Source organism: Mercenaria mercenaria, chromosome 14 (assembly GCF_021730395.1).
Source record: "Mercenaria mercenaria strain notata chromosome 14, MADL_Memer_1, whole genome shotgun sequence".
NCBI classification, from domain to species: Eukaryota; Metazoa; Mollusca; class Bivalvia; order Venerida; family Veneridae; genus Mercenaria; species Mercenaria mercenaria.
Window position 1 is genome coordinate 46,336,856 of NC_069374.1, and position 24,780 is coordinate 46,361,635.

At 35.7% G+C, this 24,780-nt stretch overlaps 2 protein-coding genes across 2 annotated transcripts; one reads left to right on the plus strand and one right to left on the minus strand.

Moving 5' to 3' along the window:
* The first annotated feature begins 9,637 nt into the window (after nt 1-9,637).
* LOC123527453 (uncharacterized) lies at nt 9,638-22,275 on the plus strand. The gene is made up of 9 exons (XM_045306915.2): nt 9,638-10,195; nt 11,068-11,138; nt 12,179-12,338; nt 14,068-14,207; nt 15,054-15,299; nt 15,912-16,052; nt 16,823-16,909; nt 18,482-18,632; nt 19,669-22,275. The coding sequence occupies exons 2-9, from the start codon at nt 11,130-11,132 to the stop codon at nt 19,764-19,766; spliced, it is 1,032 nt and encodes a 343-aa protein (XP_045162850.2). The 5' UTR covers nt 9,638-10,195; nt 11,068-11,129; the 3' UTR covers nt 19,767-22,275.
* On the minus strand, nt 21,673-24,185 carry LOC123527454 (alpha-crystallin A chain-like). The gene is made up of 2 exons (XM_045306916.2): nt 23,907-24,185; nt 21,673-22,272 (listed from the first exon to the last, which is right to left on the minus strand). Exons 1-2 carry the CDS (start codon nt 24,130-24,132, stop codon nt 21,941-21,943), a joined length of 558 nt encoding a protein of 185 aa, XP_045162851.1. The 5' UTR covers nt 24,133-24,185; the 3' UTR covers nt 21,673-21,940.
* Nucleotides 24,186-24,780: the final 595 nt, after the last annotated feature.

A 24,780-nucleotide genomic window follows, 5' to 3' on the forward strand; every position in this document is an offset into this window, starting at 1 on the left:
GGATATGGGGGTTCGAGCCTCACTCGGGGCGTTGAATCCTTCATGTGAGGAAGCCATCCAGCTGGCTTACGGAAGGTCGGTGGTTCTACCCAGGTGCCCGCTCGTGGTGAAATAATGCACGTAGGGGCACCTGCGGGGTCTTCCTCCACCATTAAAGCTAGAAAGTCGCCATTATGACTTATCATGTGTCGGTGCGACGTCAAATCCAACAAAAAAACGTCATGATTTAGGGATCTTTTTTAAGGGACACTTCCAACGGCCTATCTTGATTGACCGAATTATGTGAGTATTTCCTTGAAGGAAAGACACTATACGTATCATTCGTCAAGCAATTTTTGTTGTGTTCTGTTTAGCAATACACGTCGAAATTTTGCGAAAACTGTCTTCTCTAACAAATTAACTTCCTGTTTTTAGGGTATTGTTTAATTGTTATGACGTTTCTCATGTTTCAAGTTTGTAGCTTCCCGTATCGACCGAAGGTCAGTGATACGCACGTAATATGATAACATTTTACAATAATTTTGTCATGCAGGAAGTTTAAATTTGATAAATATCTTATTACATTTCAACATCATATGTGACCTTAAAAAAGGATATTTTAAAAGGGGTCCACTCTAGATTTGATGATTAAGAAATAAATTTCGTTTATCAGTTATTGTGTAAAACATAAGAACAACATTTCAGAATTAATTTATTATATCAATACTCCGTAATTAACTAATTATACTTTGAAGTAAGTTGTCACATCAAAACGGGCCGACATGCAGTTAAAAACGCTTTCATCTCATACTTTTACTGATTACTTTAATTTTTAAATCATTAAATAAATACCAAAACATAAAAATGATTATTATTTCTAAACTTGCATGAGCATGAACAAGAAGTTTGTTTACCTTTAGCTTGCTGGCGACAAGTGAATTTGCCTTCGCGGCCAGTACCTGCAAATCCGTGTATGCTGATCATGGTTTGCACTGTTCGCCATCCAGTCGGTACATTTTCAGTGAACATCCCTTTTATAAACAAGTGGTACTGCCCAAATTGAACGACGAACTAGTCCATTTTAGAACTTTAGCAGGGTACAGGTTAAAGCAACACGAATTTGCTAACAGACAAATGCACATTTGAGTCATGCTATGAGAAAAAACCAACATAGTGGGTTTGCGACCAGCATGGATCCAGACCAGCCTGCGCATCCGTGCAGTCTGGTCAAGATCTATGCTGTTCGCTAACAGTTTCTCTAATTCCAACAGGCTTTGAAAGCGAACAGCAAACCCACTATGTTGGTTTTCTCATGGCACGGCTCATTTAGGACCATAAGCAACATGCTAATTGCAACAGGCTAAATGACAGATAGTTAATGCCTAACGCCAGTTGCTTTTTCATACAGACAAAGTTATGTAACAAATGTCCCTTACCTTGCTAAATTTCTAAAATGGACTGGTTTGACTGTAACACTTATAATTCAAAATGGTGCTCTCTGGAAATTTACAGACTGAATAATGAACAGTGCAGACCATAATTAAACTGCACAAATGTGCAGTCTGATCTTGGTCTGCACTGGTCGCAAAGGCAGAATCACCTGCCGCCAACAGGCTAAAGGTTACAAGACACATTCATTTTCTGATATTTTCAGCTCTTGTTTGTTGAATAAGCGCAGAACAATAAGCATTTTGCATTTATTATTTCGCAATTCGCAATGTACCAGTTATCTTTTATCATTTAACAGTAACCATTTGACAGTTAAGTAAAATTAAGCATTTGGCGAATAGCATTTTGCACTTTTAGGCATTCAGCACCTGGCAATTAGCATTGCGCGCCAGCCATAGGTCCTCTCGTATCTTTGCTGATAATCAAATCTCAAATATCAAGCACCAATGTTCAAAGCATTATTGCCAAAATAATACGTGCGATATTGGATTAGTTCAGTACTAATAAAAAAAGATCTCATATCATAGTGCTTTGGAAATAGAAAATTCATTAAATAGACAGGATCTTCTGTTCATTTAAGCGTGATGTAGATTCACATTCTACTCGCCGAAGATTACATTTGACACACATTTAGCATTTAAATTTAGCGATTAGAATGTGGCAGTTTGCAGTAAGTATTTGGCGAATAATATTTGGCACTAAGAATTTGACATTCGATTTTCGGTACTTGGCATTCAGCATACGGCAGTTTGTATCGTACTTCGGCCTCCCATAATTATTTTTTAGTTTTTACCATATTGCAGGTATCTCTGGCATTGTTGATTCTGAGGTCTGGACAGAACCTGGACTTAGAGGACAAGATCTTGCTACCCTTGTCGTTATTGTTTGGGCTAGCAACTTTTCTCACCGGATATCTTTCCGTAAGTCTTAAAATGTTCTTTTTGTCAGTATTTAGTTACTTTCTGCAGTAGTGCTTTTCAAGTTATTACTTGTTTTGTAATGTGAACCAAAAACTATTGCACTCAATTGTACAGTTTTAAGACACATTCTTTTTTCTTCGTAGATGGACCGAATATTACTTTTAATAATGTAAGACGTGAGTATTTTTTCTGTTTGCTGAACGGATCTATTTATTAGTGAAAACTTCTCCACAAGGGATAGAATCTCTCAATTCTGTTTTAACCGGCAAGGATTGCAATATTTTATTGTAAATAAAACGAGACTTTAAATAGAAATGGCCGGTCCGTAATGTTTGCAATGCCGCATCTATAGAACAGCAACATTTTGAATATTCATGAGTGATACCTAGAATGCTCAACGGTTAGTAACTTATGAATGAATGGTTTAGATAGCCTCGGTAGCCAAGTGGTAGAGCGTCTAGTTAGAGTGCAGGAGGTAGTGGGTTCGCTTCCTTGACCGCGTCATACGTAAGACGTGAAAATTGGCACGAGTAGCTTCCTCGCTTGGCGCTCAACATTAAGAGGATAGTGCTAGGACTGGTCAGCCCGGTGTCTGTGTAATATGACTGAATAGGATACCATGTAACCAGTCTGTAGCTTTTATGTTCCAGAGAGGCAGAACTAGAAAGTGAGACATTGCGCTCAGTACTTCAGGTAGACATCGTAGTTTATATATGACTGAAAAATTGATTTAAAAAGACGCGTCACCCGGGCATACTTTACAATGATTAAGTTGAGAAAAAATTCTGCCCGTTTTAGAGGTGAGGTATTTGCAGTTCAGAGGTTTGGGCAATAGAGGTTTGGGCAATAGAGGTCTTACTGAATATGTTTAATATTTTCGATAGTGAAAGTTTTAATTTATCGTTTATTTCAAATTCTTCGGAGCATCGATATGGTAAATAGAGTTAATTCATTAAGTGTTTTTTTTCAGGTCCGGTTTGAAAATAAAGCAGTGGCTATTATATATGGCGTTATTTGGATCACGATGCCGGCATACGCTGTCTACCTTATTGTTCAGGTATACCGTCATTCAGTTAAGTACAGTTTTCATACAATTCGTTGAATTAGGTTAGAGATAAATAGCATGCCAATTAGAGCGGTAGAGAGTACACACCAGTGCCGGTACTCGTACACATGCTGGGCTTGCATTATACATATTAGTACACACGTAGGGTATCAAACTTGGGAACATTGCAATTTTGACTGAATTTCGATGCACACTATCATAAAATATTTTATAGAATATTTGTAGACTCTAATTTTGCCTTTCTAGAACTGGTTGATTTACTATATCAAAACTGGACAATTTCGACCGATTATGTATAGGCTTTAATGCACACAAAAACATGCACGTTTTGAAATAGGAACCTTTCTGTTGTACTCTCTATTACTTGTTATTGATGGTGTTGAGTTGTTTCCCTTTAATTGTTATTTTGATGGTTGAAAGTGTTACTTAAGAATAAGATCGTTAATATAAGTCGGCAAGACATAAACAAATATCAAACATAAACCCTGAAGAGCTTTTTTTGTCAAACTGTATAACTTGTATATTTTAACAAAGTGTTTAATGGCTAAAAGTAAGAAATGATACCATAGAAATCGAATCTTTTACAAAACGTGCTAATTCTAAGTTGTAGTATACAGCTATTCAAAAGAAATGATAGTTACAAGGTCAGCAGAAATATGGGGCAAAGTTGTCGCAGTCAGAAATGTCTTAAATCAACTATCATTCAAATCAGATATGAAATAACCTGATTAGCATAATTGTCGTGGAGTTATTCAGTTACGAGTAAAAACCACTCATTCATATAGTAAAATCCACTTGGGGGAACTAAGATATTTATCAGTCAACGGTTTATTATAAGCACAAATTAGCTTTCAATGTCACGTGGATTTTATAGGCCCTTCATACGCTATGTTTTCAGCAATTTAACCTTTACCCTGCTAAATTTTTAAAATGGGCTGGCCCATCATTCAATTGAGCAGTAACACTCGTTATTCGAAGGGGTGACCACTGAAAATTTACTGACTGAATAGCGAACAGTGCAGACCATGGTCACGAGCAGACTGATTTTGGTCAGCACTGGTCGCAAAGGCAAGTTTTTATACCACAAGCAGACTAACGATATTTTGATTCTTCAGGCAGCAAAAGCGTTACAGTCTGGTGACGACAATAAACAGACGGAAACTTCATTAAATGCCGTAGTTTTTGTTGCCGCCGGGGCCTGTTTGGCGGTGAGAGGTGCTGCTCTGTTCTTTGGAGTAAAAGCGTTCCTTAATTTCGGGAAAGGCTTAAACCAGAAAGGTTAGTTTACTTTTTAACGAATGAGTATTATGTCTACATCTCAGCAGTATTTTAGCAAAAGGGTTCACCTAAAAATATTTGCCTTTTTTGACATTTGTAACTGCCATTTGTTAGACAAAGTGACAGTTATTAAAACGGTAAAAATAAATTAATTCTGCGAGTTCTACTATGTCTTTCACCGTGACCAAATGCCTCAAAGTTCAGACTCGGGACGACCTAATATCGGATGTACATATTTCACTTGACAGGTCTTTTTATACGCATGCGTAGACAGCTTAATAATCTAAATTGAAAGTTATGGCAACATAATATTTAGGTGATATGGCAAGTTTCTTGCTTAAATTGCTTGATGAAGACCCAGTGTGCCTTCTGTGCATAATTTCAAGCACAGACGGGTTTCTGGGAAGAACTACCACCCTCCCTTAAGCCGCCTGGCGACTTTTACCACTACCACTGATTCCCTTATATAACTGATATAGATTCAGTCAATCACCATTTTGCCAAGGGGATAATGACCACCCTGTTATTTCTGTTTTAAATATCAGTCATTTTTTGACAGTAAACATAAATACCAATGTGTCGTCTTGTTTTATTTTGTCATTTGTCATGATGGCTTCTAATTTGTAAAGTTTTTAGAGCTTGAATACTTTTTGATGTTTCAGAATAAAACTGTTTAGCTGTTCTATCATTTTAGCAATGTTGTATTTCTCTATAAGTATTCGGAACAATGGTATATATATTTTCAGTATACGGCAGACTGGAAAACGGTTTTGCTGTTAATTCTGAACAACAACAACAACAACAACAGCAGCAGCAGGAGCAGGCATAAAACATCTTGCCAGATTTTAAACATGACTGTGATAACATACATAGGATTACATTTTCGTTCACCGCAAACGACAGTTTCAGTTTCATGAATGAATTGAATTAACCACAGGTGCTTGAAGCTCTATCAAAGACATATATGTGCAGGTTAGATGTCTTGAAGAGATCGTAGATATACTATTTCATAGTATATTAGGTGGGTGGGATATGGTAATGCATATATTTATTGATAGAGCTTCAAGCGCCTGTGAATTAACTCATGACGTCATACTTTCATAAATTTCCGGCGACATCGGCATAAATGTTGATTTAGTAATTTGTGAGGTTGACTATTTTTCATTGAATATGTATCAGATCATGTTAGCAAATAACTATGACATTATTTTTCATTTTGTGTTAGTAATGCAAGACCTATGATTTATATGACAATTTGTATTCTTTGCTTAAGCGGTTTACGTGTTCCTTTGTCCGATATGGTATTAAGCTAACACATATATATTTATCTTCATTAAAGATATGTGGAATAAGAATAACAGGTGCCTGCATTACATTATTTATGGTTTATGGTCATTCAGGTACTTGTCTTGAATAGCTTTGTATGTAAGTCTACTCTAGCAGTACCCAAAGGCTTGGATAGAGGACCTGTAGTGACGTTCGGCAAATTCCGTCCGATGACGTATTTTCCGTATGCAAATTTTACACTTCTTCTGTTATATCTAAAGGATGCCGAAATACCAAACAAGAATAATCGCATGGAAATTGGCAATTTTCATTACTGGTCTTCTGTAATTTACATGATTTGATTATTTCATTAAAAGTACACACTGGTTGGGAATCAAAGAGTACAAAATCCAGTCATTATCAGGAGAACCCAGTGGTACTGGAGAATGTTACAGGAACACGCCCCAAAATTCATTCCAAAGATTCTGAAATAAGGAAGTTCTCGTATTAAACTGAAAACTAAAACCAAAGTTGTTAGTGAGTCAGGGGTTATATTTATTGATAATTAGACATGTGTAGTTTGAAAAAGGTGCAGAAAAACCATAGTGCCTTCTGCAAAATATACCGAAAGCCGGAATGTCGCCTGCAAAAATATGTATATAATTATTTATCACATGTTTGACGTCGACGTCATTTATAGTATAGGAGACGTCTGACTTGTTTATATAGTAAAAGAAAGTCAAAGTTTTAATGTTTCGGACAAGAAAGGCTAACATGTGATAAAAAGAATATTACATTTTCAACATTCCACATTGAATTTATTAAACTCGTTGAATAAAATTAATAAAATGCTCGGCACAGCCTCACATTTTATTATTTTATTCAACGAGTTTAATAAATTCAATATGAAAAGACACTCATGTAATATCCTCTATATATATTTTATTTATGTATATAATTAAATATATATATATTATACAGTGACATTAAATTTGATTCCCGTATTGATAATGTGTAAGAGATATATTATATAAGATGTGTTTTTAATTGATTTCGCTTAATTTCATACTGCAGTAGTCATATTTATATATGTATTCTTAATCTTCAAACATTTCATTAACGATTATACATTTACTTCATGCATACTAAACTGCTTACAACCGTGATGACAAATTATTGTTATGTAGCCTTAGCTTTGCAGGTTGTAATTATACACTACTATGATTATTCTTATCATGTGTTTTTTCTTTTTTTTTCGGCGACGCCGTCTAAATTCGTTTTCGTTTCCTATGCCACGTGACTTCAGTTGGCAAATCAAACTACTTGATAACGCATTATAGATAATTTATCAAAATGGAAGATTTATGCAACGCTCTGCCTGATTGGACGAGAGTGTCAATTTCTTTCACTCTGTTGATTGTGCTACGCTGAGTGAAATGTAGACAAAGCGTTTATCCTAAACGACGCTGTTCACAGTTTTAAAGCTAACTTTGGCTCAGTATATTTAGCAAGAATATTGATATATCTCAAAATGATAAGTAAGTTTAATAAATATGATAAAAACCTGTTCAAATACCAAAATATATCAAATTAAAGAAAGAGCTGAATACGGTCTGCGTATCACATGAATAAGGGTGTGATAAGAGTCTTTTATGTAGAGAAGTGCTTTTTAAAAGATTTTCCTTGTTACAATTGTCGTCTGTATATGAAAAGGTTTCTTGCTTTTGTGACTTATTCAGATTGCATATTAAAATGAGTACTTGTTTGCTTTGATATTTTTGTTATAAATTATTTAACTGATTTATTATACATTTGTATATGAATATTTTTCTTTAGCATGGTATGCAAATATTGAACTCAGTTGAAATCTGTTTCATTATATATATAATATATAATGACTGAATCTCATTACACTGAAATGAAGGTACGCTGCATACAGTTTATCTAAAGTATGTGATATTATAACGGTCAAACTTTGCTTTTGAAACAGAAATATTGAAATGATTACAATTGTATGTTTTGCTTGACCTTCACATTTTTATAGGTGTAACGTCATTGTCCTAATATTCATGAATAGCGAATATGCATTTGTTAAAGCGGGATCAGTTGGCCTATTTTAGAAATAAATAAAAAAATCCTTTAATTGATTTTTTTCTCATGTATTCTAATCAAACTTGATTTGTAGCATCTTTATTAGGCCCGCAGCCAACTTTGTTCAGCTGGAACATTTGACCCCTTTTAGGGGCTGCTAGAGCTAAAACTAGAAATGCCTTTATACAGCGTCTCCTGAACAGCTTGGTGGATCTTTGTCATACTTGGTCAAGAGCATCATTATAAGGTCCTCTTACAAATTTATTTATATAGGAACTTGGGCCCTATTAGGGACCATTATAGCTAAAAGTAGATATGCCTTTCTTCGCATTAACCACTAAAATGTAATGGATTTTTATCAAACTCGATGTGTAACAATATCGTAAGGTCTCCTGCTATTTTGTTACAAATGGGGATTGGGACCAATTAAGCTAAAAATATAAACACGTTTAATGACCTCTTCTCATGAACCGCTTCATGAATCTTCATCAAACTACTGCTGTAATTATTCGTCTAAATAATAAACGAAACAAAATTGCAACCCTACGAAACCTTTGCGAAAAATTAAAAGAGAACCATTTAAATTGTTAAAATGCGGTGTTTAGTTTTGCAATTTGAAAAATGTTAAATGAAAGATGAATGTTAGATGAAAAATTCATAAACTTCTTTCCTTATTACAATTCGCCGACCATCATTTTTAAAGATATTTCTTGTTTATAGATCTATTTGCTTTCATCTAGTAATCTATTTTGTATCATACTAATTTTTAACAAATTGAATATTAAAACAGCAGTAGCCTATAGATAGACTTAACGTTATTTTTAGCAGTTGTAAAATTTCATATTCTATTTTCTATTAAAAAACAGCAGACGACATATTATTTATTGCGGCTCACAGTCTAAGGGAGGTAACTGTGCCTCTTTGTACTATCGAATTAGGCATTGCACGCTTCATAACGCTAAATGAAAAATACGAAAACTTACAAATGCCTATAATTCACATCTACGTCTAGGGGTTGAGACCAGTCCCAAAATGCCGTCCTGTCGTTGGACAGTCTTAGGTTTGAGCTCTGACAACCATATGCTTCAAGTCTGTGACTGGTCTTCTAGCTAATGTTCATACCCTTTGGTACAGAAATGATTTTTTTTTTTCAACACAACAAAGCATGGATCCAGTCTGTTGCAGTATTCACAAAACACTAAAACTGGCTCAAAATGGGTCTCAAATCCTATAACCAGATTCCAGATATATATGCTGTTATTTCATGAGGAAAAGTCTGTTTATAAATGACAAACATGGACATATCTTGTGAAAAAAAAATGAATCCTTAATTGCAAATAAAACTGAGAACTGCATGTAGTTGAATCAGCCATTTTTGAGGAGCATGTATGCCCGCGGTAGCCGTACTTTGGCTAATTTCAACAAGAAGCGCTCATGGAAAGCTTTAATGATCGTTACCTGTCCGTCCTCCGTCCAAAATAATTTGTTTACACTCGACTAGCTCACACATTTCTAAAGCACCTCTGCTCGAACTAAGACTCATTGCGTTTGACCAGTGTAAAATTTTGGGTTTAATCGGACCAGGATCTCCAGTTGTGGCCTTTGACTGATTAACATACCACGTTTCAATACGCGCATATTTTATCACCAATTTCATCAGTTTGGGCATTATATGTACATGTATGACCATGTGGTCCCGGTCATGTCGGACTAGGAACTCCAGTTATGATTGTTGTTTGATCAGACTGACTCTCAATGATCAGTATACCATGATTTCACTATAATTATACTCGAGTGCGTTTATTTCTTCACCTACCTCTGTCAGTTAAGACATAATGGACCAAGTTCGATTCTGGACTAGAAATGAGTAATAGTTTAGTTATTATCTTATTCACATGAAGTATATATACTGAATTTCATATCTCAGTTATTTGATACTATCTAATCTTGTCCTATATTGTAAGTGTGCTTTCTTTGAAAGATAAAATATTAACTCGGATTGTTGTCACAAATGTATACTATATATCTGTAATATCTATCTTTAATATTGTGTCAACAATTTTCTTCTTCGTATCAAGTTAACAGCGTGTTCTGGAAAATAATGAGAATAGGCTAATACGGATTTGATAGATACGGAAAATTGTTGGTAAGTTTTCACTTTTATATTAAGTTACTGGCAAGGACTTTGTTATTTATATTAATAATTCTCTCGTAATGTGACAGTATCAAGATAGCTTGAAAATAAGTAAGTATACTTATACATTTTATATGTTTTGTAAGTCGCACCGACACGATTCCTATAACTAATTTCAAGCACGGTATGGTACCTGGGTAGAAAAAACGACCCTCCGCATTTCAGCTTGGTTGCTTCCTCAAATCGTGTAGGGCACATGACGCAAACAAACGCTATATGCTATGAAAAAACAACAACATAAAATGTACATGTATACTTATCATCCCTTCCCGCCCGCTTAGCGTTGGTCTACGGATCGCGGGGTCGTGAGTTCGATCCTCGGGCGGGGCGTATGTTCTCCGTGACTATTTGATAAACGACATTGTGTCTAAAATTATTAGTCCTCCACTTCTGATTCATGTGGGGAAGTTGGCAGTTACTTGCGGGGAACAGGTTTGTACTGGTACAGAATCCAGGAACACTGGTTAGGTTAACAGCCCGCCGTTACATGACTGAAATACTGAAAAATGGCGTTAAACCCAAAACAAACAAACAAACAAAACTTATCATCCCACTCCGCACACAACACGTTCTGTTAATGACGGTTAATGTAAAAATATCAATCATTTGTAGATTTGTGTTCTTATTGACAACTTACCTTCATAACGAACCCTTTAGGATACCTCTGCATAGCATGGGATGATATCATTATTATTGTTAATATTTGTACTGTACAATAATCAACCTTCAGTCTCCATAATAGTTTTGCTGACAGTTAGTTTTAGATTTAAAATTGAAAAGTTATAAATATAGTAAAATTATTTGATTAATTTTTTTTTCACAAGCATTGCGGTTATAAAAAGCGAACGGGAATAGACTGACCTGACGGCTTATCTATCGGGGAGCTATGAGGCCAGTAAGTATATCTCAATTTAGCAGTATTCGTAAAATGTTATCCATTTTAAAAAAAGAATTAAAAAAGAATTTTGACTTTCCTTAAAACAAATTTTTACTTGTGTTGCAAATAAAACACATTTTATCTCAACGCCGTGGTTAAAGTTTTTGATAAAGTCAAATTTCTATGTTACTATCAAAGTTATTGACTTGAAACTTTAAATACTTATTTACCATCAAAGTTTAGACGAGGAGAAACAATTCCAATAACTCTGCTCTGAATTTTGATAGGATTATAAACCATTATAACTTAATTTTTTTTTTTGGGATAAAGTCAAATATCTCTGCTACCATCAAAGCTTTTGACTTGGAACTTAAAATAGTTACGTGTATATAACTATTAAAGTCTACACCAGGAGAAATAATCCCCATTACTCTGATTTGAATTTTGACAGAGTTAGACCCCTTTTTAATTTCGAATTTTTTAGTTAAAGTTGTTGATAAAGTCATACATCTCTGTTACAGTTCAAGCTTTTTACTTGAAACTTCAATAGTTATTTCCCATAACTCTGATTCGAATTTGTACAAAGTAATGAACCTTTTTAACTTATAGTGGATTTTTTTGTTAAAGTTTTTGATAAAGTCAAATATCTCTGTTACTTTCAAAGCTTTTGACTTGAAACTGAAAATAGTTATTTCCGTTCAAAGTCTACTCCAGAAGAAACAATACCTATAACTCTTTTTTTTTTTAATTTTGACAGAGTTATGTCCCTTTTTTAAATTAGAATGTTTTTGTTAATTTTATAAAGTCTTACTGGTAAAGCTCTAATTCAGAGTCAAACACTGAGAAAAGTCGAGCGTGCTGTCTGAAGGACAGATCTTTTTAATATATGCTGATCATAACTGATTCATAATTTTGTTGAGTTTTACTTGGGACTTGTTACCCATATGTGTGTAATTACAAGTTGTTAGTCAGGAAATTTTACGAGATAATATATTCAGCGATTTATTTTCATATTAAAGTCACAATTTGTATATAACGTTGTATTCCTGCCATTGAAGGGGCGTAGATGTAACCAGTGCAGTGCGGGGGAGCGGTTGTACCTTGTGGGATCAACAGTCGGACTTCTGGTTGCAATAGGATTTGCTCTGTATGGTATCATAGCGGATCACTTTCAGACAGATGACTCTAGTTATCTTTTCATTTTCGCAGTAAATTGTTGTAAGTTGTACCCCAATAGCAATTCACCAACCATATAGTTGTTATCGACTTTTTCTTTAGTGTCCACTTTCATTATGCCTGTGGAGGCAATAAACAACTTTTCGAGCTTCTAGTAATAATGTTACCTATTTGACTTCCAAAACCTCGCACAAGTCTGTAAACACCTAAAACAAAAATATTGCCATCTACAACTACATGTTTATTTTCTACTTTTCTGTTTATAATACCTGAATTTTGTGCTTTACCGGTTTCGAAATCTGATGACGAAAAAAGATATTTTCTCAATTTTCAAATCGCTGCAGAATATTCCCAGCAAATGATAGCACCAATTATAGGCCTACATGGTTTCTTACGTTTTACCGTAAAATCTGAAAATAAGCATAAATATATGTGCGAACCGTACCGTTTTTCTTACTGTTCCAATATTCCTGTTGTTAATATTATAATAAAAAAAACTGAGCCGCGCCATGAGAAAACCAACATAGTGGGTTTGCGACCAGCATGGATCCAGACCAGCCTGCGCATCCGCGTAGTCTGGTCAGGATCCATGCTGTTCGCTTTTAAAGCCTATTGGAATTGGAGAAACTGTTAGCGACCAGCATGGATCCAGACCAGACTGCGCGGATGCGCAGGCTGGTCTGGATCCATGCTGGTCGCAAACCCACTATGTTGGTTTTCTCATGGCACGGCTTATATACTACAAATTATATGCTCTTTATTGCCTCTATTTGGCCCCAGCCAGTTCGACACTAACAGCTGAAAAATGTTTACTGCCTCCTTAAAAAAGAAAAAAAGAAGATACCTTTCAAAAAGAGTCCTGTTGAACTATTTGAATTGTTTACATATCAAAATATTTTAGTGAGGTTTTTGTGTGTGTGTTTTTGTTGTATTTAACGTCGCACCGACACACGATAGGTCATATGGCGACTTTCCAGCTTTAATGGTGGAGGAAGACCCCAGGTGCCCCTCCGTGCATTATTTCATCACGAGCGGGCACCTGGGTAGAACCACCGACCTCCCGTAAGCCAGCTGGATGGCTTCCTTACATGAATAATTCAACGCCCCGAGTGAGTCTCGAACCCACATCGATGAGGGGCAAGTGATTTAAAGTCAGCGACCTTAACCACTCGGCCACGGAGGCTGCTCTTTCAGTGGGGTAGGTAGGGGGGTTTATCGACTTGTAAAAATTTATGTCGACTTAGGGCGTAGGCCTGGATTATATCACGTTTTCTAGCCATAATAACCGAACTTAAATGGCAACGATTGTTTTGTCATCAAATCCAAAGACTTGTAGGTTAACAAAATACAAAAATGTGTAGAAAAATCAAATATAAACATTTGCAACGGCCCTGGACTAGTAAATTGTGTACGACGTCATATTCCTATACGTCAAATGTCATAACGTCACATCTGGCGGTCAATACGTGTTTTTGCTCCGCACCCGAGTCAATACGACTTTATATACATGTACTTAATTATGTCTAGACCAATGAAAAATGTTTAGACCAATGAAAAATACTTCATAGATAGATTTAATAAAACATTTCCATATTAACCTTCTGGTACGTGACGTCTTTTGTGACGGCATTGTTTGTCGTTCAGCTAAACGTTCATTAATAGCAATAGTCACAATTTTAGTCGCACTAGGTTTTCGCCGCAGAACTGAGGGTAATTAAATGTGCTACGTTTGTTCATTTTATGCTATCTATGTAAACTGTATGATTTTCAGGCTTTGCTTTGATTTATACCGTAAAAGGAATCAAGCATGAGGACCCTTACGATCTCATGATACTCGTGCTGTCAGTGGCGCCACCTACATTTTACATTATCATCGACTATGCGCTTGGTGGCAGAACCGTTTTCAAGGAGGTAAATAAAATATCTGTTCTTTTTGAAATACTATGCAGTGCAACTTAGAGATGAAGCTCCGAGAAGTGAAACCGAGGGCTGAACGGAAAACTGTCATACCTCATAATGAATAAAGATCAGTCTAACTAAAGTACTTGATACTCTAACCGAAGATCCGAAAATGACCCATTCACATTTCGTACACATTTCTGTATGTTTTGAATTTCCAATATGGCTGTTTTTGTTTTCGCAAATCTATTTTTATTTGAACCAATCAGACAACTTGTTTCAACAAGCATTTTGCTGAACCGTCAAAATAGCTTCAAATGTCAAGAGTAAGAAAAATGTGCAGTCAGTCCGGGACTCGAACCCGGGACCCCTCACTGAAAGGGCGAGTGTCCTACTAATTGAGCTAACGGCTGTTTGACACTTTACGTGACCAAGTTTGTACCATGACATATGATTTCTCTCAAAACACAAGGGCGTAGTCGAGATGTGGTCGTCATGAGAATTGTATATAAGAAAAACTAAGGCTAAATATAGATTTTTTTTAAATTTCTGCTTTCACATACAAAATAGTGTAAGGCTCTGATTGGCTAGCGGAAGGGTCGTGAGAACGAAGAACGACTTCAGATCCTAAGCGTAGCGTAATAGGAGATGTACTTTAGTTAGATTGAATAAAGATGAACTTTCAGTCCCTTAAAATGTTTTAAGCTGTGATAAATGGCTGTTTTATACACTGCAAGTTTTTAAAAAAATGTTCGTGATTATTCCCCCACACCACCGCCGCAAAGGATGATTAGGTTATGTAACGGAGCATACATTTTCTGAAATATTCTGACATACAAATATTACAACACCTTTCAGATAAGATTAATTTTGGGCATGCCATTTGCGCTTTTCATTGGTGGATTCGGAATTTATCATCTATGGAGGTTTTTGAGGTCAAAGAATTTCATGGCGAGGTATGGAATAAGCGATATCCAACCTAGAAGGCGTGCCTGGAACACCGACAGCGATGCTAGCAATGAAAAAACACAAGAAACTCTCAGAAAATGTCTGCGAACCATGCTATTGTTCTATTTTCTTCTCAGTGTCAACTTGCAATGTGACGTAAGTATTTAAATCTCTGTTTGCTATAGCGTTCTATTAGTGCCACCGTGTTTACGCGAAATGCGAGAAATGGACAGCTTCATGCAAAAATAGTACGCACTCTCATTTCAGTTTTTGTTGCATTCAGTATGAAGCACCAGAACTTTAAAATAAGCGAAAATTTACGTTTACCATTTAAAATGTAGAGATTGTACAGTAGAATGTATGACCGTGGGAAACGTAAAAATTCTGCAATTTTAACTTCGTGCTAAACGCTGTGCTTTATTAAAGTGTCATCTTTGAAATATTATGTCTCCAGAAGGCATGTGCAACAATGAGTTATTTCGAAAGCTTTTTTTCTCAACAAAATTAATAGTTCATTTTAAATGAAATAGATATACCAAAAGTACAGAAACAAGAGGACCGTGATGACCCTATATTGCTAACATGAATATCACTCAGTGCCAAGGTCACAGAGCTGAAACTTAAGTACGGCACATCCAAATTTTTCCAATCGCGGAACGTCTGGAAATGACAACTAGCGAACATTGTTTACCCGCGAATATTGCTACTTCTACAGTATATTGCAGTTTTCACATGACAAAATATGTTTTTCAAAATGCATCATTGCAGATAAGTGCGGCCGTGTTTACTTTAACGTCTGGATATGCCGTCGAGTTGGACTCTGGGAACATTAAACAAAAAGAGATGTTCATTCTATTTTTCGCAGTTGTGATCATTGCATCTGTTTCCTGTATGTTTGGCTATCTCAGCGTAAGTATATATGCATTTTAAACAGCATAAATGTTTTTTTATTATCTTCACTTTTTTCAGCTTTGACCTTATCATTACATATTTTTTCCAAGTAAGGATTCGTTATATGACTCGACAATCGATAAGAATTCGAACTAGCAAAGATTTCACTCGCGCCAGTTGTATAAGCTGGGGTCGCGTCAATAGCTGTTGAACAAAGGTAATAAAAAGATCGTTCAACCAGTATGTATATACCAAAATACGGTAATGACAAGCTAGATATCTGCCTTATACAAAATAGAAAAACGCCTTCCATTGCAAGGTTAGAAACGTTCTGCGATGTCCATATGTAGAAAACACCATGACTGTAATGCATTCTAAAAGTAAGATCGGAGAATATTCCTTGTTGACTTTAAATTGTAGGAAAACAATAATTGTGCTTTGTGTCTGGAATATAAGGTTGCTTTTTGCGTCCTTGTGAATGAAATTGATTGGACAGCACGAATTACTTTATCTAACCCTTATGCCCTTATCACCCAACCACGCTATACTGTATTTTGCATATATTTATAATGTACTTGTTGGGTTTTTGAAGCAACCCGTCTACAACATTTTTCCGTTACAGCTTCTTTTGTCGTAGGCCTACTTTGCAATGCATGGCTCTATGGATGTGTGTTTGGTGTTCTGCGCTTCCGTGAAATCTACCCTTACCTTTTATCTTTTATAATAAATTCAAGCCTCTATTAAAATGCTGGTATGAATTGCATTACATGTACATTTAAATTTTGCAGGCTAAAAACGAGAGTAAGCTGCTGGTAATTTTCTTTGGTATGTCGTCTGCTTTCCTTGTAGCAGCAGGGATGTATCTATTAGTTCAGGTAATACAGTAAATACTTACTGTAGGACTATAAATATTTAATTTAATGTTGTCTAAACTAATCTGTTTCGCTCATTAGTCATGAAACTTGAAAATGAGTTGATCAACTCCAGAAACCGTTTCCTGGCGCCATTGGATTGGGGGTGATGCGCCATTAGAGTAGTTCGAACCAGTGGCCTCATGGGTGAAGAGAAGCTTAACCTCTGCTTCCATACTCAAAGTTTTAGCTCGACTATTCGAAAAATAAGTAGAGCTATCCTACTCACCACGGCGTCGGCGTCACACCCTGGGTAAGTTTTTCGTACCAGTCCACATTTTGACAACGTCTTTTGAGATAAAGCTTTGAAACTTTTAACACTTGTTAACCATCACCATGTCCAGTTATAGGCAAGAGAAATTAACTTCGTCAAGCACTTTGAATTATGGCCCCTTTTGACTTAGAAATCTTGGTTAAGTTTTTCGTACCAGTCTACATTTTGACAAAGTCTTTTGAGAGAAAGCTTTTAAATTTTCAACATGTGTTAACCATCACTCTGTTCAGTTATAGGCAAGAGTACATAACTCCATCAAACATTTTGGCTGAATTATGGCCCCTTTTGACTTAAAAATCTTGGTTAAGTTTTTCGTACCAGTTTATATTTTGTGTAAAGTGTTTGATATATGGGTTTGAAACTTTTATAACTTGTTCAGTATAACAGTCTCTATTAATAGGCAAGAGTACATAACTCTGTCATCTTTTTTGACTGAATTATGGCCCTTTTTGAACTTGGAAATTGGTTCTGTTTTCGTATATGACCATGTTGTGTCAAAACTTTTTGACAAATGGCTTTTAAACTTTCAACACTTGTTTATCATCATGATTTCCATCTGTATGCAAGAGTACATAACTCTGACAACTATTTTGGCTGAATTATGGCCCTTTTTGAACTTTGAAATTTGTTCAGTTTTTCTTACAAGTCAGCGTTTTGTCAAAACTATTTGAACTGTGGCTTTGAAACTTTTAACACTAGTTTATCAAAATGATTTCCATCTGTAGGCAAGAGTACATAATTCTGTCAACTGTTTTGACTGAATTATGGCCCCTTTTAGACTTGGAAATTAGTTGAATATTTCATACAAATCCATATTTTACCTAACATATAACATAACATATTTGCCATCATGGTCACACATTGCCATTTAATGCAAGACTAATCGAAATCCACAACTACAGGAACATTTTTTGTTTAATCCATTTTTTTCTTTTGTCTGAAAATCTATGGAAATATTTTGAGCCCATTCTTCAATCAGTTCTTCGAATAGTCGAGCGCGCTGTCATCCGACGGCTCTTGTTCTGTAATACATTGTTTGGCATGAGTTTTCTGCTTTAAAGAACTGTTTAAACGTTGTCACCAAAGAGTATTTTGTAGAAATGAATTTTTTTGTTAATATTTGAAAGACGAATTGTTAATGTTTGATATAATATGTTGAACAGCACATAATAATATACCACTCTCTTTTTGTTTAATATAGAGCTACTTTTATGTCAAAATTTATCATTTCACTTCTTGTATTTTGTGATTATATACTTCAGTCGGCAGAAGATTTACATATGGCGGACACAGATCACATTTTAAGTCGTGTTTCATTGTTTACTTCTGTACTGATGGTGTTTATGAGGATAATTACATGTACGGGATGCTACCTAACTTATCAGAACTTTGGGAAAGGTCTTAAACAAACAGGTACTATATTCGCAATACTCTATTTAAATGTAAGGGAAGCTTCCTAAACATCAAACTTTAGGAAAAAGCCTAAATACGTATGCACTAGTATTGTATCTATACCAAAACTATTTAAATGTAAGGAACTTTGGGAAAAGCCTTAATACGTATGTACTCAATCTGACTAAAGTACATCTCCTATTACGCTACGCATAGGATCTGAGAACGACCTATTCATAGCCTCGTTCTGACGACCCTTTCGCTAGCCAATCAGAGCTTAACTTACAACATTTTGCAAATCTACCTTTAGCCTTGACTTTTGATATTTACAATTCTTATGTCGTAATGTGTCAGATAGCCGGTTAGCTCAGTCGGTAGGCCACTTGCTCTGTAACAGAGGGGTCCCGGGTTCGAGCCCTGGAATGACTGCACAATTTTCTTACTCTTTGACATTCGAACAAGTCGTCTGGTTGGTTCAAATAAAAATAGATTTGTGAAAATAAAAATAGCAATACTGGAAATCCAAAATATACAGATGACGTATGTGAATAGGTCGTTCTCAGATCTTCGTTTAGAAGATCAAGTACTTAAGTCAGATTGCGTATGTACTAATATTGTATTTATACCAAAAATATTTAAATGTAAGGAACTTTGGGAAAAGACTAAACACATAGGTATTGTATTTACATCGAAGTATTTAAATGTAAAGGTAGCTTCTTTAACATCAAAGCTTTGGGAAAAGCCTAAACATGTTAGTATTGTATTTACACCAAAGTATTAAAATGTTTGAGCAGCTGTAGCTTACTTATAGGAACTTTAGGAAGGACCTTTTGATCATTTTTATTGAAAATTAAGTGCTTTATAATGAATCAAAATAGATTCAAACATAGCCTTACGCAACATTGAAAGAAATGGTTTTTAATGAATTTCAATTGTGATCATTCTGAACATAAATTTACACACAAGATGGAATTTTAAAAATTTGTAAAAAAATGTACACTGCTCATTTAGAATGCAACGTTGGGAAATATGCATCTCTGAATTGCTTCACTTTCAGTTTATGGACCATTCAAAACACAGACAGAACAAAGCCTTCTGGTAGAAGATGGAACTTGGAGAAACCCTGGATTTACTGACAGCTCTGTCCAGAATTAGATACTTATCTAGATAATAACTGAAAGCGTATGTTTAGATCTGAAGATTAATACTCAAACGGTGCAGTGGTAGACTCGATGTCAGAATCGACTTCTAGGAAAGACGGTTGAAGTTTAATACTAGAACTGTTTAGTAATAGAATCATTGTTAGGAAATACTACGATGTCAATGTTTGGATCGACATTTGAAAAAAAAACTAGAATGGTTGTGTTCGAATCTACGGTTGAAAATTAATACTAAATGGTTCAGGGTTAGAAGCAACGGTAGAAAATTAATGAAAAATAATATACTAAAATGGTTCAGTGCTAGAATCGATTGTTGAAAATCAGTGCTAGAACAGTGAATTACTAGAATGGCTGTGTTCGAATCTACGACTGAAAGTTTAATAATACTTGGTTTAGTTTTTGAATCGACGGTTGGGTGTTGATGCTCAGACGGTGCAGTGTCCAAATAAACGATTGAAAAAGAATACTTGATTGGTTCAGGGTTAGAGTCTACGGAAAATGGCAGTTTTAAGAAACATTCTTGACTTAGAAGATGGATTTATTTTGATAACGCGAATGTATGCATTTAAGATAATTTTTTATCGTACTTAGACAGGATGTTTGTTTTGCCTCTGCTACTTGGATATTCGTGACTACAAAAATAGTGTCAAAGCAGTGTGCATCGTATACCGTACGCTATATCAGTACCTGAGCTGACGTCATATTACTTAAAACACCAACACGTGTCCAGGATTATGTTGCTTATCCGAGCAGCAGTTGTCTCTAGTTTTCACCACATGACAATACCATGAAAGTCATTTATGACTCTCATTTTTGATTAAATTCATTTCATTCATTAAAATCTTGAAAGGGACATCACTGCGTATGAGGCTGAAGCAGACGACAAAACTCCAAAATTGTGCCGTTGCTATTAAATTACACGAGTGTTTCCCTAATCTTATTTTTTCATTTTTGTATTTATGGTGCAGTACCAGAAACGTGATAGCAAACAAAAGCCGCGATTTGACGTCTTTTACAATAAAAAAATTAACTTCAGTAATAAAATGGACCTGACGTGAGATTGTCTTTATATTGATCTCTTTGAGATTCATTTGAATCACTCGAGCTCTGGGATAAGTCAAAGTGCTCTTGTAACACATGTGTGGGAGCGATCGTGACCTCAACAAGTCCACTTGAATACTTCAAGTTGAATTGTCGGTACATTCTCCTGACAATCGCTCAAATTACGCCATACAGTTGCAGAACACAACACAAAATGGACATTGAGAGAGCCTAAGCCAATCAGTACTGCTAGTTGGCTAAGCCACCGACACCTAGCAATACAGAAAATATCAGTCAAAACTGACACTGCATGCACGTCATACATGCTACCCCCTATGATACATGTTTTATAATATAGTGGTATTTTTGTACATGTATCAGTCATTATATTGTCCCGCGGGACCGGTTATTGTTTACCAATTACACATGTATAGTTAAAAAGAGAATGTGCAACATAATTTTTGGCAACTTAGTATGTAAAACAAGGGATAAATTATTTCTTAAGCTTCCTGTGTTAGCGTAATTAGTTCAGTTAACTCCAGAATTTAGGAGGGTTACTATCTTGTGAGGGACCTCCCTGGCCTAGTGGTTAAGGTCGCTGACTTCAGATCACTCACCCCTCACCGATGTGGGTTCGAGCCTCAGTCGGGGCGTTAAAATCTTCATGTGAGCAAGCCACCCAGATGACTTACGGAAGTTCGGTGGTTTTACCCAGGTGCCCGCTCTTGATAATTAAATGCACGGAGGGGCACATGGGGGTCTTCCTCCCTTATCAAAGCTGGAAAGAGCTGTATGACCTATATTTGTACCGGTGCGACGTTAAACGCAGCAAAAAGTACTATATTAAGATGAAAACGGAGTTTGGATGAACATCAATTTTATTGATCACTTCATTAAGAAGACAAAATGAGCACATGAATGCAAAATACAACAGATGATATGGCATGAAATCAGTCTGTCTACAAATCACATCTGCAGATTATAAAATGTCACAGTATTACATATTGTAATTCACAACTATCTGTTGTAATAAATCACAAAACTAAAAAATTAAATGTCTATTCAACATTCTGTTTGAATGTCCAACGCAAATCCTTCCTAAAGTTAACAAGGACGACAACTGTTGCGTTACTTTTCTTCTTTCTTTTCTGAGCTCCCCTTGCTGTGAAGATGTTCGATAGGAATCAAAACTTCTTTTGGGGCCTCAACGGCTTTTGGTGCCGGGGCCTCAATCTCTAAAACACCGTCAGAAGAAAGATGAGACTTCAGCTTCTTCGGATCGACGTTTTCTGGAAGTGTGTATTCCCTGGTAAATTCCTGGTGAATTTTGCGTCCTGGCCCTTCCTCTACATGTTTAGCATGGACATTGAGTTTGTTGTCCAATGTTTTCACCGTAATCTCCTCTGGTTTGAATGCACTGCAATCAAAACGGAGTGAGAGCTTTCTGTTACCGGACGGATCTGGGGAAAAAAACAAAACGCATTTAGAAATATCATTGCAAAAGTTTTAAAGGGACCCGTAGACTATTTTTCAGTCAGCGAAAATCCTTGTGATACTTAAGTGATTAAAACAGTTATTGCTTGCATCGAAGTGATATGAGTTTCTTAGTTCAGATAAAGATCAAGTCATTTTACAAAAGTAATTTAAGGTAGTTCTGCACGTTTGATAAACCGGAAGTGATGGCGTAACGTCATTTATCCGGAAAACGTAGAATAAAGCTTGGATTCGGCATACGGAAATGAAAGTCATTTTATGAATTAATCGCAACCTGTGAGTAAATGTATTACAATGACACTATTGCTATATTTCTCAAGTCAAAATATGATATTAAAACATATGACACATAAAAAATCAAAATAATGTCTTAAAAAGCGTGAAATGTCCACTTCACTTTAATCATGGTCAAATATCTCAAAAATAAGCATATGGACCTATATATTTTATTCCACCAAATTATATGTCATGTGTCTATTTACAACTGTGAGAAGTTTCATCAAAATCTACATTGTAGAAAAACTTCTATTCGCGAAAATGTTATGAAAGTTTTGATTTTCCCATAGACTCCCATTATGAAATATTGCGCGAGGTCCACATTTTTCAAATCAGTCTAGCAAAAAATCAAGCACACGACCCTATCTTTTTTATTTGCTGAATTTTCTAGGTATATTCTGAAGTTTTGAAAAATCAGAGTTTAATCAAATTCTACATTGTAGAAAAAATTTCGATCCAAACGTGCAGAACTACCTTAACATACGTTCTATTTGTTAAGATCTAATGGACTACGTAAAAACTGGTCTGACTGTACATAATGTATTGATTGTAATTCAATGTTTAATTATTTAAAATTAGTGTAGATTCTATTGAAAACGAAATAAGAAAAAATGTCAAATGAAATAAATGTTGATGTCTATGTAGTCTTAAGTATAAGTATAATCTTATACTGCTTGCAGTACTTGCGTACTTTTAACTTGTTCATTGTCCAATAATTGTAACAAAACAACCTAAACTTTGGCCTTGAAGGCTTGAAATGTTTTGTTCTTATATTTCAGGGGCGTAGTAATTGAGGTCGCAAAGTTTATAACTAGATAAAACAGGCCTATCGATTACTACACAGGAGTCTTAAATTCTATCAATAAGAACCCAGAGTCTATCTTAAAAAAATATACCCCATAGATTCTACATATAAAATAAAAGATAGACTCGAGTCTTATTGATAGAATTTCAGACTCCTGTGATAACTAGAATTTATTTACCGCAAAGTTGTACAGATAGATCTGTCTGAAAGACTTAGAGCGAAAAAAGTGCATTTCGGAAGAATGTAACTAGAGGCTAGATCTACTGCAAAGATTTAACTGCAACTTACACATCAATAAAACAATGAGATCCGCGTTCGATCTACGCCCTAGAAAAAGTCTCCTAGTCCAAATAATTGTACTCGAGAGTTGAATATCGTTATATTATTTTGACTTGTCGATATCCGCCTCCTAGGTAGACAACGTAAAATATCAAAATGTAAAATCGGTCTGCCCGAGGTCTCATTATTTAGACTAAAAGTCTCCAAAATTGTACGAAAATGAAATAAAACATCACCTACCTGTGATAAAGGGTTGCTGAACATCAAGCGTATGCGGCTCGGCATCCATTCTGTGCAGCTCCCTTCGGACCCTGTCCAACTCCCGGTCGAACCTCCGCCGTGAGTCCTCGAAACTTGCTGCGCGCCAATCATCATCAAAATGCTCTAGCCAGTCAGAGAATAAATCCCTCTGACGGCCAAAGAAATCAAAATCTCCAGACCATACTGGTACAAGATTCCAAGCCATTTCCAAATAAGTTTGTTATATTTCACTCTGTTTTCAATGCTTTCTGAGCTAACGCGTGAGCGGTTTAAATATGCTATCAGAAGTAAAGAGACGCATGTAGAACGATCGAGAATCCGTAGTTTCTCGTTAAAGTCCGTAAACATTGTTAATAGCACGTAGTCACCTATAAATAGATATGGATCGATAAAATAAGTAAACAAACACAAAAACCTTGACATACAATTTGATTGCCTAAATGGTAATTGTTTAAATGTTTTAAGGGGTTTGTCCAAGAATGAAATGGTTACGCGATAGTGTAAATTGTATAAAATTTAGTTGTTGTTGCTGTCGTTCAAAAGACTTTTGGAATTGGATTTTTATTGTAGGGATAATACACGTTTTTTTGTGTATTAACGTCTGCAGAAGCCCGCGGGATTGTTTGTGACCGAGACCGAAGGTCGAGGTCACAAACATATCCCAAGGGCTTCTGCAGGCGTTAATACACAAAACAAACGTGTATTGTCGCTATTCTTGCATAAAAAAACATTACACGACGACTAAATGCATTGTTTTCATATGTGATGACTTTACGATTCCGGTACATTTTTAGTTACCATTCGGTTGTTCTTGGAAACGGTAAACATGTTTTAAATATCCATAACCAGGGCA